The sequence below is a fragment of the Zosterops lateralis genome (genome assembly GCF_965231275.1).
Source record: "Zosterops lateralis genome assembly, chromosome: Z".
Classification (NCBI taxonomy): domain Eukaryota; kingdom Metazoa; phylum Chordata; class Aves; order Passeriformes; family Zosteropidae; genus Zosterops; species Zosterops lateralis.
In genome coordinates, this window is record NC_139800.1 from 47,262,933 (window position 1) to 47,283,016 (window position 20,084).

Below are 20,084 nucleotides of genomic sequence, written 5' to 3' on the forward strand. Positions count from 1 at the left end.
GTTCTTACTCTAAGAAAGATGCTCCAACTAAAAGATAGGTGAATAAAGACCAGATAAATGTCCTTGACAGAAATCATGCTGCTCTTAATTACCTTGTGCTGGTGTCTCCATTGTCAAATCTGATGAATGTGCTAAAAAAAAGGTTGGTGTCCATTTGTGTGCCCGATTAAAACCAAATTCTGCATTATAGGGAACTAAAAAGAGGTTATACTTTTTATAGTCAAGACAGACTAGAAAGGGAGACCCTGACAGCTTCATCACTTCACAAATAAGATGGAGACACAGATGCAAATTATTTCAGGCAGTCTACTCCTCATCTCCCATCAGATATTTACTGGTGAAGGATATTTCTTAACAAGCAATTTTAAGACTAGATTGCCTTCTGAGTGTGAGGAAATAATACTAACACAAGTGTGAATCAAAAAATGGACTTTGGAGAATTTAAAAACTTTTCCTATTAGCTATAATTATCTTTATTTTCTTTTCTCCCCAAAGGGCCAGATAAAATAGAAGTGAAATATTGCCTTTCCAAAATAAGGGAGATGCTGGACTCTGATACTCAGAGAGAAATGGAAAAAGAACACACGGCTGGTTTGAGGTAGAAAACCATGCTTTTAGACTTACAAGTAAAGCAGTTGATGAGATAACATCTGATTCAGATGTGATATCTAGAAGCTGTTTTGGCTACACCTGACAGTAAACAGCAGTATCCAGAAGTGTAATTGCTTATGAGTCATATGTACATGTAATTGGGACACTCTGCTCCTGTTCCAGCTACCTAGTATGATAAGCAAACAGTGATAATGAGTTTTAAATTCCTGAGTGATTTGCTGTTCAACTGTATTGGGTCTGTTTGTCCTGAGTGTGCTTATTTTTTTAAATGTCAAGATATAAGCATTTGTGAAGAAAGGTCAAAGATTCAAACATCAGTGACGTGGTCTTTAAAAAGTGTAATGAAAGCTTGTGAAAGACACCAGCGCAAAAAGCATGGAATAATCTGAATGTCTTCTAAGATATCCTGGAAAACACAGGCACATAATGCAAACCTGAAAACAAAAACTTCTAACATAATCACACACTTTGACCCCTAACAGGATCTCCTTTCCAAGTTTCTAAGAACCCTGATTGTGGTTTACAGAATGCCCTTCCTGATGGTCTCTTACTTTGTCAATGGTCAGGTTTTGGCCACTAAGGGGCCATAACTCCACTGAAGACAGGAGAGCAGCATCAATTATACAGTAAGCATAATACGTTATTACAGCTTATGTAATGCACAACACTACTCTGTTTCTGAGTTACAGCAAAACAGGAAACCACCAGATCTTGATTATAAGGCTGGGAGGGATTCACTTTCAATGAGACAATGGAAACAGCAGGACACACTTTTTCTTTACACTGTTATTGAGGAAATAGAACAAATTACTTTGATCCCCCTGGGTCCGTGAGTTAATAAGTTCATAGTTACGGATTCCTCAGTCATAAGTAAGTAAAAGTATTTTCTTAATATACTAACACACCTTGGTATTTTTGCCTGTTTAGGGAATATCCTAACCTACCCATCCACTTGCCAATTTGTGTACATCCCTTCCTTTAGATCTTGTATTCCTTTCTGCAAAAACAGACTCCACTTTAGCAGAAAAAGAAGAAAGGGTTTGGCATATGCTGTGGAGATGTCTCACACTACTAAAACTTGAGTAATCTGAGTTACTATGAATGGTAAAATAAATGTGAACTCTTGCACTTTCTCTGCATCATGGTTAACTGTGCATTCATTTTATGTTTGATCCATTATAGTGAAGCATCGAAAATAACCTTCTGTCACTGGCATTTGAATAGTTAAGAAGGAAAACCTGTGTTTTTCAGCTGTAACATTTAACTGCACATTTAACATTTAACTTACACTGAAAGACAGAATGACACCACAACATATTTATGAGTCAAAAATTACGTAACAGAAACTCACCTTCCTGCAGTTATTTTAAATGTATTTGGGACTGAGCAAGTGGCTTTCATGAGCTGTAACTACCCAATTTAGAGGACCAAATTTACAGTAAAATTTACAGCCTTTCAGTTATTTACCAAACAATATCAGTGGCTGATTTCACAATAACAGTTGCTACTTCTTCTACTGGAGATAAGCATTCAGTGGGCAGATAGTTCAAAGGCTGAGACTGATTAGATGGAACATGACAACATGCAGATGACATTATTATCTGTGTCAAACTTAGGCTTCCAAATACTGCCTGAAAAATAGAATGTCAAAGGAAAAGCAATTTCTGGAACTATCTCCTCTCAAACATTGGGAAAGGATTCCTTCCTGCTGAGGATTTGAAGTGTAAAAGGATTGTTAATCCTTTCAATACCACTAGCATTAAGGAACAAAGCATTCTCACAAAGTGCATACTCATATCCGTGTTAAATTATGCCCTCCCTCTCCACTGCAAATAAATTCTGCCTCTAACCCAGAATGACAGTTTTTGGAGGGGACTGCCTTCAGGGATTCAAGACACAGCTTTTTCACTTCACTTTACTTCATGAATCCACTGGCTTCTCAGTGCCCAGGAATATTCAGTCTAACTTTTGTAAATTGTTCCACATGAGTTTTTTTCGCTGTGTAGCAGGAATACTAGCCTCTTCTCTGAGGCTGCACCTTTGGTATGATACAGGACAGCAAGTCATTCCATCGCACAAGCCAGTCTGTCCAAATTGTCCAAGGAAGGGCAACAATGAGACAGGACAGTAGCCACTCTTGTGGATTCAGACATTCACTACAGGGAATTCACCTGAATTTGGAGCTGATTAAAGTGCATCATCTAAACACCACTCTCAATTTTGACAGCACAAGGGTAGAAATAACAATCTCTTTTCTGAAAGCTATTTAACTAGTCTTATCATTCTCTCTCTGGAGGAGAATCATAGCCAGATCAGAATCACAGCAAGGCAAATCTGATGTATTAGAAACATGCTTTGTAGCTACAAATACGTAAGATTTATGCACTCTTAAACAGAATTTGGTTTTATGTGATATACAACTTTTTTCCCCCAATGCAGTATATAAAGGTTGAAAATAAAATAACTGTACATACCTGACAGATAAAATTCACTCTTCCTGAGATGAGTTTCTTTAATACTATTTTGTTCCCCCAAAAAATTACTTACACTTCACAGGATTAGTAAGAGTAGGTCTTTGGGGATACTGAGGAGGGAAGCTGGGCAACAAGATCTGGGCATTTGCTGCTCCTGTAAGTGAGGAGGCAAAGAGCTAGAGAGCAATTACTGAGCTTACTTACATCTGCTTTTCCAGTTGAATGGTTGGATCTATTCTCTCTCCCAGGATCCCACAAAATTCTGGACTGCCATGTCTGATGGGTTTAAAGCCTCCTCCAGGTGCTCTTAATTGCCTGTGCTGGTCATTTGAGGGAGGAGGAGACGCTTGCCGTTTCCCGCTTCCATTAAACTGGGCTGCAAGATACACAACAATTACCTCTCCAGGCAAGGTTAGCAAGGACCAAAAGAGTTGTAGCACTTAGAGAGGTTTTCGCATCCCGCAGAGAATAAACATATACCCACTAGCATTAAGATGCTTTATCTACAAAGTTATATGTATCATATAAAGTGTTTCTAACTATGCATAGTACAGTCCTAAAACTCTCCTGCTTTCCCAGTAATAAAATTCACACACTTCTAAACCTTGTTAAAATAACTACAGCTTATCTTGACATTTGATACTTTGATCCTCCAGAGATGATGCTGTTAAACAAGTAACAGTAACAAGGCTTCAGTCACCGGCCATAATTCCTAAATCAAGTAAGTGAGAACACTTGTTTGCCCCCAGGTATTGTGGTATCATCCTAACAGTGATATGGGGGAAAAATCAGGCAGCTAACATTCATCTATCCATATCAGAAATACTATCAAGCAGCAAAGAGTTTACAGTGCATCCACTCACGTGATGCCGGCACAAAGCTTTTGCCTTTAAAGTGTAGGAAACAAAAATTTTTTAAAAAAATAGCCTTTCATAATTTCACTCACCAACTACACAATTCCAAGAAAAGCAATACAAATTACTTTGCAAAGCTGCAACTTGTTAGAGCACTACAACACCCAGAGCCAAGCACATACTAATAATGTCAGCATCCTCATTCTACACTTACAGATTCCACATAGCTACAATTTGGAAAAAAAAAAATAAAGGACAGAATGTTGACAGGAACAGTGAAAGAATCTACTCACACCATATTCTTGACTCTCATTGCCTTCTATGATTTGCTACTTCATCAAAAACTACCACTCCCTGCTGCAGATGATTGTATTTTAAGATCATCTAGTGAGGACCATGCAGATAATCTTCACTGTGTCAGGAGGTAAAGATCACAGTGCTTATAAGCACAAACAGCTCAATCAGCTCCTGTGTGAGTTTCAACAGCAATACTGGGGAAAAAAATGTTACAAAGAAAACTGAAGGGACTCCCCACAAAACTTACTGGCCTCATGCATTTAAATGTGAACTTACTATAACACACAGCCAAGTAGGCATGTGGGTGATAGTATTATGTGTTTTAAAGCAGTCTTTTAAAGCAGACAGCTGCAATGTGCAAGTTCAAAAAGATAATGCACAGAGACATGTTGGATGAGGAAAGGTTCTGGAGCTCTTTTTCAAAAATTTATTTATGCTTTCGTCATGAAACTTAGGACACTTCCAAATCCCCCCTCTACTCAAAGAAAGTAGGCACAATTTTTTTTATTGCAAAATTTGGGCAAACATATTTCATCACGCTCCTAACTATGCATGGTAGAAATATGCTGATTTTTTCTTTATATAAACTCAGATTTAACCTCATTACTGGATAATGAAAGCTGATTAGCGTAACAAGGAGAAACACTGCGTGTGGATACTTGCCCGTGACATAAATGAGCAGTATTATTATTTTAATTCCAAGAAAAACACCTGGATGTAACTTGGGTACTCTGAAAACCAGTGAGCCTATTGTCACCTTCTGAAGAAGGAATATCTTTCAAACACAAAAAAATTCAGTTCACAAAACTCAGTTCTGACTGTTAACAGCTATATCTTTACTACACAGAATCGCTTGAGTTGAAAGTGACATTAATGATTATCTAGTTGCAACCACGTAAGAGCAGTGAGATGCCACCACAGGCAGTGATTTCATTCACTAAACCACATTGTTAGGAGCTCCATCCAACCTGGCTTTGAACATTTCCAGGGAAGGACCATCCACAATGTCACACAGGGCAACCTCTTCCAGTGCTTCACCGGCTTTGACTACACAATTTCTTCCTAACATCTACTCTAAATCTCTCCTCTTTTGGTTTAAAAACATTCCCTCTTTTTTATTTCTATGTGGCTGTGTAAAAAGTCACCAACATGATGGTAAGAGATAGCAACTATTCTCCAAAAACAGGACAAAGTTAAATTTCAGATGCTTTTGAATGTTGAGGCTTTTTTCTCTGTTTGAAAAGTTCAGACATGTCTCTGGACTTCCTTCCTTCCCTTCCTTCTCTCCTCCTTTTTTTTTTTTTTTTTTCTTTTTTTTTTTTTTCTTTTCTTTGTGAATTATTTTGTCAGGAAGAAGCAGCCTTGAAGGGATATCCAGGCAGATTAAAGTTTCAAATGTGATACCCAGTCAGGTACCTGCCCACCCCATGTTGTAATCAGGTCTGAGTTCTGGCTGCTATGAATTCTCTCTTAAACAAAGGTTAAAGTATATTCAGTCACTGTAATTATGGAACTGACTGCAATATCTGACACTTCCACACTCTCCATATGGCCTCTCTTCCACTGCCCTGTAATTCCTGCCATTCCCCTGTGACAGTGGCATGCCAGAACTCCCTTGCTTTAGGTCCTTCAGGGTCCTAGGCAACACCTTTCTATGCAACAGCAGACAGAAAAAGTCTGGCATTTATAAGTCCTCCTTCCATGAGCCCATGATCAGTGCTGGCCCTCTTAATCATTGAGACTCTATAACAGAGGGCCCACGTATTTTGTAAAGCAATACTAAGACTGGCTCTACAGACTTCACAGACATTTCCTTCACCCAAAGGTTTGCTGCGCCCACATAACAGTTTGAAGAGGACAGATTTCTCATGAACTCAGAGGAAGGCAGTGTCAGCATGACACTCCTGAATGGACTCTCCGACGTCCATGTTATTGTCTATCTATCCAGTGGGCTCTCCCTGGTGTTTTCTCCTTTCCTAGCCAGACTTGTGTACCTGGAAGCTACTTTATTCCTGTTACTTTGCCAATCTCAACCCTTCTGGACAAACCAGTCTGCCCAGCTGAGCAGGAGTTGTAACAAGACCTTGCTTGGTTCCCATAAAAGCCATCAAAAATTAATTTTAGCTTCAGCTGTACAGCCTCCAGTATAACAACCTCAAATTTGTTTGTGAAAGAACTCCAGCTGCAGACAGTCAAAATGCTGCATTCCAGTGCTGCTCCACAGAGGCACAAAATTTTAGCAAATTATCTCTTAGCACAGCAAAATCCACAGCCAACATAGAGCTTGCCCCATCCACAAAGCCAGTATGACACTAGCCCCAGCCCCATCCTTAGGAGTCAGAGCACAGACACACTCCCCTCAGCCTAAGCACATTTTGTAGCTTGTGCACTCTTTCATTCTGACAAATCATAAAGTCCAGCTTGGAGATAAATGACTTTTAGCTATGCTTCAGCAGCACATCTTGCAATCATGGCAGAAGAACATTTTTTTACTTCAAAGATTTGCATAATTAGGTTCATGATAATTCCAGTGTTGCTTGCAATTTTGGTTTGTTTCTACGGTCTATCGCCTGACAAACCAAAAACATTTGCTGCATAAGTCTCTGTGTCTGCAATTCTCATCACAAATGTCTGTTGTTCCCTCCAGATGAATTTCTCAAAATAGTAAAGTTTCAGCAGAAGGTGTCTCCAGGATCTCCACACTTCCAATTCTAGAGACACTTGATGAAACAGCAACTTGCAACTGTGCTTGCAGCCAATCCTTAGACATTTCTTTGTGGCAAATAACCTCGTACCTAAACCAAACTAATCTATAATGAATGGCAGATGTAATGAGAGAAAACTAATTATGAAAAATAAACACTTTTTGAGGTTATTTTAAATAAGAATTCTCCACGCTGAACCTGTAAGTAATTCAAACATATCATAATACCATTTAATTAAACCTCTCTTTAGTCTATTAATTCTGTAAAGCGATATTTTGTTCTATGAGCTTTCATAACTGCATCGTACTTGAAAGAATATTTACACATAAGCCAATCATAAAACCTTGTACTGGACTGACCTTGTTAATTTACAGTTACATGTAAAAACTGAAGAGTAGATATAAAGAAAAAAAACCTGACAAAATGAACATTCTTTATTTTAAAACAACTCAGAAAAAGCCTATTTCAGAATTAACCTGATAAAGACCAAAAAAATGGACATAAAGATGAATACAGAGCTTAAGACAAGATTCAAATGAATTAAAACTCATTGATTTCATGTAATACAACTGCTACATGAAAGATGTCTATGATTTACATATGCATATATATGACTCTTAAGACTTAACTTTTAAAATTAATAATCCAGTCTCTGTAGCTGCTATATTAGTATTTGAAAAATACTGTGAAATATGATCTCACTGGAGACAGACGTATACTAGTCCCACAGCTTGTATCTTACCATCATTAAGCAATGAAGTTGCTGGGTTTTGAAAGGTGGATAGCACACAATCACTGACCTTGTGTGGGAAGTTATGTGATCAGATCACATAACTTAACACTGGATAAACAACGTAACTGGTTGTTTATCCAGTCATTTCTTCCCACAGGCTGAAAAAAATCCCGAAAATGGAGACTGCAAGAGCTCCTTGAATAATTGTTTCCAATGCTTAACTGTTCTTGCAAAGAAGAAACCAACTTGAATCAGAACATCTCTTGATTCATCTTATACCTCATCTTCCCATCACACACCTGCTCATTTGTGAAGAAACTGGCTCCACCTTACTGAGGATCTCCTCATAGGCATTAGATAGCTCTGTTTATGTCCCACCCCAAGTTTCCTCTTCTCCAGGCTAAGCAAGCCCAGTTCTCTCAGCATCTCTCCACATGTGCTGTCATGTGCTGCCATTCCTTGTGTTTTGTTGGCTCTGTGCTAACAAAAATTTTTATCAACATCCCTCTTTTATTAGAATCCTGCCACAGCATTAAGCATAGTTTAAGAAATATGAAGTAAAGAGGAACAGTCACTTTGCTTCATCCACTGGCTTGTTCCTATTCACATAGGCTGCATGTTGCTGGCCTTCATCATTGTGAGGAGCATTGCAAGCTGCATTTAGTCCTCTTTCCCTCAGGACTCTTTCCGCCCCTTCTAGCAAAGCTGTATCCTAGCAAGTCAACCAGATCTAGGTCCATATCATTGCAGGGGGTTAGTTTGCTCCAGATGCAAGTCTTTGGGTCTGTTCTCATTAGGTTTTGTAAGCTTGTTGTCAATCCATTTCTCCAGCCTGTTCAGGTCCCTCAGAACTACAGCTTTGCACACACCCTCCCCTCCCTTGGCTGTTATTCCAAGCTTGATAAGGGGCATTTCCTCTCCCTCTGCTCCCAGTAACTAATAGGTATGCTAAACAGGAAGGATTCCAGAACATATGCTTGGAGGAATCACACTTATAACTAGATTCCAGGAAGAGTATGAATCACTAACACTACCCTTTGAGGTCAATGACTCTGATAGGTTCTCACAGATTTACTAGTACACCCATCTGGGCTACAACATTCCAAACACAGCTGATGCCAAAGCACAACATGCTAAAAGCTAAAGTCAACATAGATGACACCTACTGCTCTCTTTCCATTAAGAGATCTACTAGTTTTAACACAGAAAGCAAACAGGTTTGTCAAGCAGGATTTACCTAGGGTAAATGCACACTAACTACTTGGTAATCATTGCTCTCAGGTTTATTCCATGATTGCTCCCAGAGCCACATCTCTTTTCTTCTCACTCCCAACACTTCATCACACTGTCCCTTTGAGAATTGCTCCACAATTTCAGGACCCTTCAAAGCAACTTCCTCATCACAGAGACACTCAACAATAAACACTATCTACATCCCACCCATTAAAATCAGGGTAAAGACAAGGAGTGGGAGAATCAGAAGTTTTAATTATTTGAAACAAATGCTAAGATGATGGACAACAGGTTGGTGAAGTACCAAACAAAAAGGGCAGTGTTCCGTATTTCTGCAGCAGGTAAAGATTTGAGATGACCCACATTCACTTTTCAGACATTTCTTCACACACACATACACATCAAAGGAGCATTAGTATTTGATTTACCCCAAAGGCAAGTATATATGCTATAACTGTGAGACAGAATTTTAGAGGCTGGGATCTAGGAATCCTACCTGCCAAAGCTGGGATGGTGACTTTGTTCCACTCCCACGGCTGATCATACTCATCTGCAGGCCTGTCATCATCCTGTGGCAATTTGCTTTCTCGTAAATGGCGACTCACCACACTTTCAGAATCAGATTCCACACCACTGCCTTCTGGTTCATAGGGTGTGTCATAGAGCTGCATGTTTTTCTGATGGGACTTTATGCCTTCCTGCTGTTGAAACTCTGTTGGCAAGGAGGAAAATTGCATCAGAATCACTACTAACCATGTCTTATCATTACAGTCTATAATTTTAGAGCATTCAACTTCCACCCATTTCTTAATAGCCATATAATTATAGAGATGACAAGCTTGTACAAGACTTCTAAATTCTACCTCTACATTGGTAACTGGCTGGAAGCAAAAGTTTGCTCCAGTTAACAACCACAGCTTCATGCCTCCACCAACACTTCCCAGCTTGTGCAGAGCCAGACTGCAGGAAGCACAGAAACCCTGTCTGCTGGTATAAAGCACACTCACAAGCAACTGTAAATAAATTCTCAAGAACACTGAAATTTGTGTATAGTTAGCTCTTCAGGAAGAGATGGTTCTGAAGTGAAATTTGAAGATACAAAGAACATAAAAAAAAATTAATCCACAGTACGATTGTATATGCTGATTTTTAAAAAATCGTCTACATTTACGCCCACAGAATATCAGCAAAAAATGAACTAGGACTAGAGTAAGAAAACTAAACAAAAGCATAAGAGCTTATCTCACATGAAGGGGGTTGTAACAGCAGCTTTCAGATTACCTGAAAAGCAGCCAGAACCAAACCCTCTTGGGCAGAATCAGAAGCAGCAGTAAGGAGTAACAGGCACAAGAGGTAGCTCAAGAGATCCAAGTGGTACATAGTGGGTATGTTCTTCCCCTGGTGTGCGGTGCAGCCCTGGGAGAGGTTACCAGGTAGGTTAGGGGAGGTGTCTCTGTTCTTTGGAGTTTACAGAGCCTTGGTTAGGCAAAGCCACAGTCCCTCCATCTACTGATACAAAACTGGGTGGAGTGAGTGACAGACCAGGTGTCAGTTCTACCATTCAAAGGGACCCAGGGGATGCTGGAAAATGGCAGGCCAACAGGCTAGAAAGCTGCTCAGCAGAGAAGGACACTGGGGTCTTGTATTACAGCAAGTAAACGTGAGCCAGCAACGCACCCTCACAGTAATGAGGGACAACCCAACCAGGGGTGCATCAAGAGTGCTGAACACAGACCAAGAGATGTGATTATTCCCCTCTACGCAGCACTGGTGAGGCCAGATCTGGACTCTTGGGTCCAGTTCTCACCTGCCCAACACAAGAAAGGCATAGAATACTGCAGGAAGTTTCAGCAAAAGCCTGTGAAGTTCAATAATGGGACTGAAGCACTTTTCATATGAGGAGAGGCTGAAAGAGTTGAGACTTGCTAGCTGGGAGAAAATAAGTTTTAGTGGGGACATTATCAATGCATATAAATGCATAACCTTATGGAAGAGAAAGAACATGGAGACAGACTTTTACTGACAGTGCCCAGTGACAGGCCAATATTTAACAGGCACAAGTCAAAATATATGCAATTCCATCTGAACACAAGAAAACACATTCTGACTGTGATATTGATCAAACGTAGAAATAGGCTGCCTGGAGAGGCTCTGAAGTATCTATCCTTGGAAATATTCAAGATCTGACTGGACATAGTCATGGGCAACTTATTCTAGCTGATGCTTCTTGAACAGGATTTTTTATTAGATGATATCAAGAGATGATATCCCTTCCAGCTTCAGATGTTGTGTGATTATACTGATCACTGCAATGACAAAATAAGAACACCAATAATGTTGCAAATTGCAAACTTATGAAAAAACTCAGTGAGAGAACTTTTTAAGCTACAAATGAAGCAGATCTAGATCTAGAGCAGTTCTCTCTGTTACTATAATAAAAGTCATCAATTAATACATCAACAAGAATATTATAATCAAGTAATTTCTCCAAATCAATTCAAAGCACAGTGAAAAGTCTGCAAAATGACAGTGTCCTTACTCCTTGGGAAAAAAAAAAAGTTATTTAATTTATACATTAAATATACAGTAAATTTGAAGAAATATATACCAAAATTGATGGAGATGTAAATACAAACAAGATATGTTCTGTTAATTTCTAGTAATGAACAACCACATCAAGAAAAAAATCTGAGAAAAAACAGTAATAGAATACACAGGTGTCTTGAATACTCTGGATTGAAAAGATAAACATTTTATTTCTTCTAAAGTCATAAAAGTGGTATGTATCTTTTTTCTTTCAGTACTGCAGACCCAGTCAATGCTACACCAAGAAATGTGCATTTCTGAGGAACAGCAGCCATGATTCCTCCAAATCAGTTTTAAGTGCCAAACACAAATTTGTGTGCCAAATACAAATTTGTGCGCCAAATACAGCTATGCAATTGGCTCTTTGTGTGTGAGTATATTTTAATACGAGAACTCTTGTCTGACATTTTTCTTTTACTCAGAAAACCAAAGCATCAGACCATACAGAAGAGTTTACCAGTAAACAGAAGGCTGTTTATGTTCAGGGAGCATAATTAGAAAAACCATGACTATCTGATTCTAAAGCAGAAAAGTTTTTCTAGGAAAAGCTAAAATCTAGAGGGAGGGAAGTGCAGGGCCAGGAGTCAGACTCAATGATCCTCATGGATCCCTTCCAACTCAGCATATTCTGTGATTCTGTGATATATAAAAACATACGCATGTATGAACATACGCTTATACGCATGTATTTCCAATCTCTTTTGTAAAGCTTTGTATAAATATGTTAAAAAACCACCTTTGACAGTATTTGTAAATAAAAGCAATTTTACTAAAAGCTATATCAGAAGAAGTTCCCTTCCATAAAGGACAGCACAGCTGAATCTGTACCATAAAGCAGTATTAGCACTGATAGCTCACTGCAAACCTGTTACTCAAGAAGCAGATAATAGAAGACAACAGAACATTTCTGATGAAGCATTTCTCATGGTAATTTTACAGCCTCTAACAGTGACAGCCCTATGGGCTAAAATAGTCTTTAGAATTATTAGAAAGTTGAAAATTATGTTAATTTAACATTTTCATTAGAAATTCACTTTCATTAACTATATAATTTGAATTCTTATTGCTGATTAAAAGCACATTTGTATACAATTCAGCATTAAGTTAATAGCTAACAGAAGAAGTAACAATCAAAGTTTTAAAATCACTAATTTTGCTAGCAGTCTGGAAGAGTCCAACAAATAATGCCTGTTCTCACAGATCATTCGTTGTTACAAAATCATACTCCGGAAGTTTGGGCTCCTGTGTAAAACAAAGAACCTGACCAGGAGAGATACAGAAACTGAGACAACACTATGAGATAAAAGACTCAACTTGACTTTGTTCTTCCCACTTGGTGAACAATTCTGTTCGCACACAGAACAGAGCTGGAACTCTGGACAAGCAGCCTCATCAGCCACACCACACACATTAACAGCCCTAAATAATTCTACAGGATTATACATAGATGGACTGTATTCCTGAAAACAGTTTGGAGAGAATTAGGGGACATATCATCAGAGAAGCAGAACAGCTACAGCAGAAAGCCAACAGAAGGTTGAAAACATTACTACTTGCTTTCAGAACCCAACAGGTGAACTTCTGCAGCTGGCCTTCCAAACGGAATTGACTAAAAAACAGCCAGATCATTCTATAATGGCCAGATGCCAATAGATACTTCTGTCATCTCAAACTCAAGCATGCAGTAACAGGAGGTCAGACAATGTAATTGCACTATTAAAAAGAAGTTCTGATAATATAAAAGCCTATTTTCTCAAGTCAAGCATATCTGTAAATGTCACCAGGCAGTAATAAACTCAATGCCATTTTACAGCCCCTTTTTAACATTTCTTTTGATGAAACATTAGACAAGCAAAATGCAGGAGTCTTACTGCCATAATCATGTAGGGGATGTCAGTCAGAGACATTCCCTTAAGTTAAGAATTTGCAGGAGTTTTTGTTCTCCTGTGTGGTGAAAGACTATGGAACAATGACTGGGCAGGTTGGGAAGCAAAGACAGGTTTCTGCATCATAGTAACAGCACATCTTGCTCATCCACATCTAACATGCAGGAAGAGTCTTAACCTGCAAGAGAAAAAATCACTAAGTTATGTCAATTCCCAGATTTTTTCAACCTCTGCTATTCTATTGGGAAACCTTTTAAACAAATTGCATGCAACAAATCACGGCATTGGTGGTAAGACAGACATAGGTGTTTCTTTATTGGTTTGACAGCAATTTATAATTTATGCATGCTCCACTGAAAACCAGGGAAAACTATAGTGCAATTGGATACAGTCACATTAATTTACAGATTGATCAACAGCAGCACAATAAAGCTGTTTTGACTTGCTAGTATGTCAGATTTCAAAGTGCACTGGCCCACATTCATCAGCTACAAAAGCGATAAACCAGACCCCTCCCCATCTCAGCTACGGCTTTCAGGACTGGTGCCAAATTAAAATGACAGTCCTATCAGATCCCCAGCTGCTTTCTCTAGCCGAAAGCCCTGTCCTAGTGAGAGAAATCTGACTATGAAGGTCTCATGCTGGAAACAGTACTAAGATGCAAGGTCAACTTTTGAAAAGCTAGCACTGAAATTGACTTTTAAGCAAAGTACAAGGGTTATCAACACCCTTTGTATCTGACAAGCCTAAAAGCAATACTCAGGAGAGAGAACAGGATTCTGCTGAAGGGATTTTACAGGGGACATTTAGCTGCACTCAGCTCCATTCAACTTGTTAGTACAGAATTCACAGAGTTTATCCGGCCCCATTGCTAAATAAAGCTTCATCCTATTTCAGAAAGCATGAAACAAAATACTTGAAAATACTCCTAGTTCCAACAAGCAGCTGTTGCTAGAAACCCTTTAATATAAGTACAATGATTTTCAAGGTCATTTTTGCATGCGGTTAAATTTGTTCAAATACATAGTTATTTTCAGGAAGCCCAGTAGATTTTTTTCATTCATTTATTTAACACACATTAACATGTAAACACTGTGCTGGAATAAGGTTGTACAGAGGACAGCTGTCAAGCTGTCAGCTAGAAGAAATTCTGTCCTCCTACCTCTGAATTCAGACTACAATTCTCCTCCAGATGGTTGCTGCTCTTCTGCTCTCTTTCCAGAAGTCAGCATTTAAACAACTTTAATCCTACTGACCTGGATTTAGTTTCCAACTAACCAAATAAAAAAACACTACAAATTATTAACTACATGCAAAACTGTAACCAGCCTGCAGTGAACACCAAATACTGTGCTGCTATTCTCACTGAGTTCATTTGTGTCACTCTAATCTATCAGATAGTTCCAGTAACAAGGATCTCAACACTGAAGCAACTTTATCTGAAACATACAAAATTTTCAAAGCACACAGACCAAATATTTATCATTAGAAAGATATAGGTATTTAATTAAAGCAAGCAAGCAAACAACTATACCCTGAACAGAGCCCACTTCTTGCATCTTTTCCTCCTAGATACACAAAATTCCCCACAGGGAGACAGAGTGCTTCTGCAATGAGAGAACAGGCTAACGTGTCTTTAACTAGGATAGTCAGAACAGAATTATGAACAGTAGAACTTCTGGAATGTGGATTCAAACATTTTATATTCAAAAGCCCTAAAAGAGCAGTCCACAAAGTGTTTAGAGGACTTGCTATAAGCACACTGGCTTTCTGTGAATATGTCTGAGAAAAATAAAATACCATATTAAAAAAAGTGAGAACATAACTCAGGAACAAGACCTGTTAGGGGACAATAGCCAATTGCATTCTTTGTATTCAAGAATACAAAGAATCCTGTCATTGAAAACCAGAAGTTACCAGTGGAAGCAGAAACAAACTTGAAAATGCTCAGGCTTACATTGAGAGGTACTGGTGAGTACCTGATGCATTTTCCCCAACATTACCCCAGCAGCCTGGCAATCTCTAGCTGGTAAAGGTTACATTAGGGTCAGATCTGATAACAGATGACAAAGACCCATCTGCAGGAGTTCTTGCTATTAGGGCGTAAGTTTTTCTGAAATGGCCCAAACCTCTGCTTTACACATGTTCTGCTCTTGAGGCTTCTAATGGAAAATCACTGAACTGGCAAGTAATCACATTGAAGGGCATTGAGCTGTTTGCTCCAGGTGTATGGGTAGGCAACACATCAACCAGTAACATGCCAGTTTGCCAGAGGCATAAGACAGATTAATGCAAAGATCACCCTGATATGAGCATTTGCTTCCATTGAATTAGTTTCCCAGATAAACAGGTCAAAATATTCAGCCAACTGTTTACTTATCCAAGCTCCACCATTAAGGTTTCTTTAAATATCCATTTTGGAAAGACAGTCTGAAAGTATTTCAGGACTCGTGATACAGCATTCTCATTTTGTTACAGCAAAGCCTATTCACTAGAAAAGCTAAGTTTTATCTCTGTTCAAATTTCACCTCAGGTCACCAGAAATCAAACTGCTTTTTCCTCTGCTTCCAGATACAGCTGGATGCCTCCAACTGCTGGGACACAAGGGAACACCAATTATATTCCAGCAGCATGGAGGGTTGTTTTGCTTTGAGACTGCAGCAACTACCACCCAATGGTAATGATTGCAGATTTCACTGCAGGAAAAGCTGGATATGAGAAGATCATCCTTCCCTCATCTTTTCTTCCAAACAGAAGCCAAGTGACTCAGAAGTGAGCCACCTTCCAGGAATGAACAGGCATTTGTTCCCCTGTTCCCTGTGAGGGCTTGGCATAACTGCACAATGCGAAAACCAACATCTTCACATTGCCTGCATCATGCCGGAAACACTACTAAAGTCCAAGTATGACTCATTACCTCAGGAAGAAGCAATCAGAGCAACCTTACATTCCAACAATCCTGATAAAAAGAAAAGTTGTTTGGCCAGTCAGAGCAGAGGCAGGCAGGGAGAAGGCCACTCATGATAAGTATCAATAAAATGGCAAAAAAAAAAATCCATTAACATTTTCCACGGAAGGCATGTATTGAATTAAAACAAGCAACCACTAACTACCCTGCCCAAGAAGACAATAAGCACATGTTTGTCTTTGTGGGATGGGTAAGGAAGAAGAGGGATAGCTGTAAGTGGAGTCAAAGGATGCTAATTAAAAAATAAAATACATGAGAAGAAAACATAAATCCTGGTGGCCTGAAAGGACAGTAGTACTGCCTCTAGAGAACATAAAAATTATCCTTGGAGATGTATTTCTCTTTTGGTAGAGGTGAAGAAATAAAAAATTAAATTTCTTCAGTTCCTTAGAGGCAGAAATTTAATCTATAAAGCATTTCCCCACAACACTTTATTTTCTGATAAGTAAGCAGTGATTAAACTCTAACTGTCAGTTTAAAATTCTTGATTTCTGCAGACTTTGCCTCTTTGGAGGTGCTTTGATGCTGCTGACCTACTTACTCTTTGCACATTTTTTGTAAGACACAGAAGAATAGTAGGGATGCCCTTTTTATTTAGATGAGGGGACAAAGAATCCAAAAAACCCTGCAAGTCTGTATGTTTACTGCTTCTTGACCAAGAGCCAACTCCAGATGCTGCTACAGCCAGTTACATCACAGTGCCATACTCCTGGTGTGTTTGTAGGTTTTCTCAACCTGTCTGGAGTACTGACCTTTGGGATTCAAGGATCATTGTTTCATGGCCTAAACAGAGCAATCCAAGTGGCCACAGTTGCAAACCAAAAAATTCAAGATCCTCATTCCATACTTCAAAACTTCTAAGCTGTGCAAAAGAATATTCATTTCTTGTGGTAAGAGTGAACAGAAGCCCTCTAGGAAAGAGAGTGCTATGCTGCGATTTCCATGTACATCAGTTAATACAAGCCCAGGACACAAACGACAGTGTCCCAAAAGATTTGCTTTAAGATTAGCACGACAGAATAAATTCTCCCTGAAAGCCATCCTAACATCAACGTCTAAATGCCTATTTTAAACAAGCTAAAACTGTCTCATGGTCAGGACAGAGAAGTTTGTAGTGAATATGACGGTTTCCTGTAGTTAGATCAGTCTTGCTGCTCATGACTGCTCCTGCTGCCCCCCATGTCCTTGCCAGTGCTCCTCATTTCTCACTTTCACAGGAATCACCTTGAGAGAGGACAGGAGTGGAAGAAGAAACCATAATTTAAATGCTCTTCAATACTCACACAGAAGGAAGATACTTGCATCATGTCTGCCTGTGAGAGTCTCTGTTTGCTGAAAACTTACTCAAAAGAATCAAACGAGAAAAGCACTAATCAAAATTATTTTTTCAATGAGTACAAACATATAGATTTATATAGTCAGGATGATATTGCAAGGAATAACCAGATGTGAGCGAAAGGGACTTTATATGACGAAGACAAAACATCAACTGTTTCCTGAGAGCTGGAGCTTTAATTCTATGCGAATTATGCAGAAGGGAGTTATCTTTTCTGCATGTAAGTGACTTTCAGCACAGCCTCCTAGGGATGTGGGAGAGGGTAGAGAAGGATAAGTAGATAGAAGCCTCCCTCCAGACTTCCTCCCCACTATGCTCTGTGATACAAATAGAGGGAAGAAGTTCCCTGCAGGTACAGCTTACATGGTACAGTAAGGCAGTAGACTTTCGTAGCCAGAAGAAATCCTATATCTGATTTAACAAACTCAGATGAGATATATTCTCAACCAAATGAAACATGTTATCTTCTTTTAGCCACCTGCTAGCATCTGCCACAAGGAGTACAAGGCAAGGAGAAGAACTGCTACTTAATAATTCCTAGCACAGATTTATTCTGTAGACCTGGTGGCTACGTTGTTAAGAGGAACACAGAAATGTGATTTCTGCATTGCTTTCATCCAGCCTGCGAATGATTGTGTCACCATGATTAAAAAAACTGAAAACCAATCAACCAAAGTAAAACCTCAGAATTCCCCAACTGCCAGCTCAAAACATCGCCTGAAACTTCCCTGATGATTAATACCCATTATTTTATCTTTATTAGTAACGTTTTAAATGAAAAATGCTAAGAAAACAAAGAGAAGTCAAAGCTTTGGAAGCAATATCTGATGCATTTGCAAGAGCTCTTTCCCTCTTGTTTCCCCAACTAGCATTCCAGGAAGAGCAGGAACTATCAGTACTGTTTCCTCCTTTGGCAGGACTTAAAAGCCACACAGCATCTGCATGCTAAACCATCTGGTTTTTCTCCTGTTCACTACAAGGAACAGCCATAGTGATTACTTGCCACAGTGATAATTTGCAATTTTCCAAATGGCAAGGTGCAAGCAGCAGAGATCAGCCACTGGTTATCTGCAATTTTCCCCACTTTTACATGCTTTCCCCAAGGTAAGTACTGTCCTAGTTGCAATCTTTCTGTTCTGTCATTCAAGTTGAGTTATGGGGATAATCTAGGAACTCTAATCAGCACCTAAGCACGTAATTGAGATGAATCACCATCTCTTGGACACAAGCTTTCAGATACATTTCCAATGTAAATTTAAAGTCCAGCACAGTCCTGCACATGCAAACCATAAGAATCATTAATGTAGACATAAAAAATGGTCTGCATTTGCTGTTCCGCCCTGGAGAAAAAAATGGTTTAATTTAGAATTCTACCTTCTCATGATTAGATGAAGAAAGCTGCTTAGCTGTCATTACATGCAACCATAGATTTTACTTTTCACAATCCAAGGCCTTGCATGCATTAAGTGACAGCTGACAGCACAGAAAAGGTGACAGGAATATGAACACTGAAATTACTGAGAAAATGTTTCAACTCATCCTCTTTGGCCTATCATCTCTTTACTCATTGTGTCAAGTAGGTCAGCAAGAGATTGAAGGAAGGAGAAACTTGTCTAGCATTTGTAGGATTTCAAGTACTCAGCACTGAGCTGTGCAGCTGCTAATACTCAGTACCTTGCCCGTGCTTGCAGATTTATCTCTAGTTATTATACTACTCAGGTAAACCCTGATTGGATGTCCATTCCTAGTTAAAAGCCAACTAGCAGAGTAATCTGTCAGTTACACAGTGTTGAGTTTTCCCTTTGGACAAGACTTTTACAACAGTACAGAACATGCAGCAGTGTTTGAATGTATGCAATATACAGCCTCTCACATCATCACTCAAGAGCATTTGTGCTTACACTGATATATAACAGCAAATAAATCTGGTTAACATTCAGCACAGGATCATTAAGAACAGGTGCTTTAAGAAAGCAAATGACAGTCATGAGCAAATATCATAAATCAGTACTTTTCTTCACTTCTTGCAACGGAAGTATCACAAATCTGGAAGCACAATATTTAATATTTTCCAATTAGGTCAAGTCAGAAAATGTCACGTTATAAAAATTCATTGCAATCATGATCCTGATGCACACAACTGAGTCAACACTTCCTGGTAAATTTTCCAGTTACATTCTTACTTTCCAATATGTATCTCTAAACTATCAACCAGTGTACATGCAAATGTTTGCAATTCACAAAACCACTCCCATGGAGACAATTGTGGAAAGCTTTTTTGCTGTTTTTTTTTTTTTTTTTTGTTATTTGTTCTAAGAGACAGTTAAGAAAAGATCCTTCTAAAAATAGTTAGAAGAAGCTGTCTTTTGTTATGCTCTATATTCTACCACGATACAAGAT

General features: G+C 38.9%; 1 protein-coding gene across 1 annotated transcript in view; it reads right to left on the reverse strand.

The window, feature by feature from the left end:
* Positions 1-20,084, reverse strand: part of SHB (SH2 domain containing adaptor protein B) — a 55,974-nt gene that overhangs the window by 12,273 nt on the left and 23,617 nt on the right. The window contains exons 3-4 of the mRNA XM_083883685.1: positions 9,405-9,620; positions 3,291-3,462 (exon numbers count right to left, since the gene is read on the reverse strand). Coding sequence (XP_083739811.1) covers positions 3,291-3,462; positions 9,405-9,620 — 388 coding nt within the window. The remainder of the gene's footprint in view (positions 1-3,290; positions 3,463-9,404; positions 9,621-20,084) is intronic.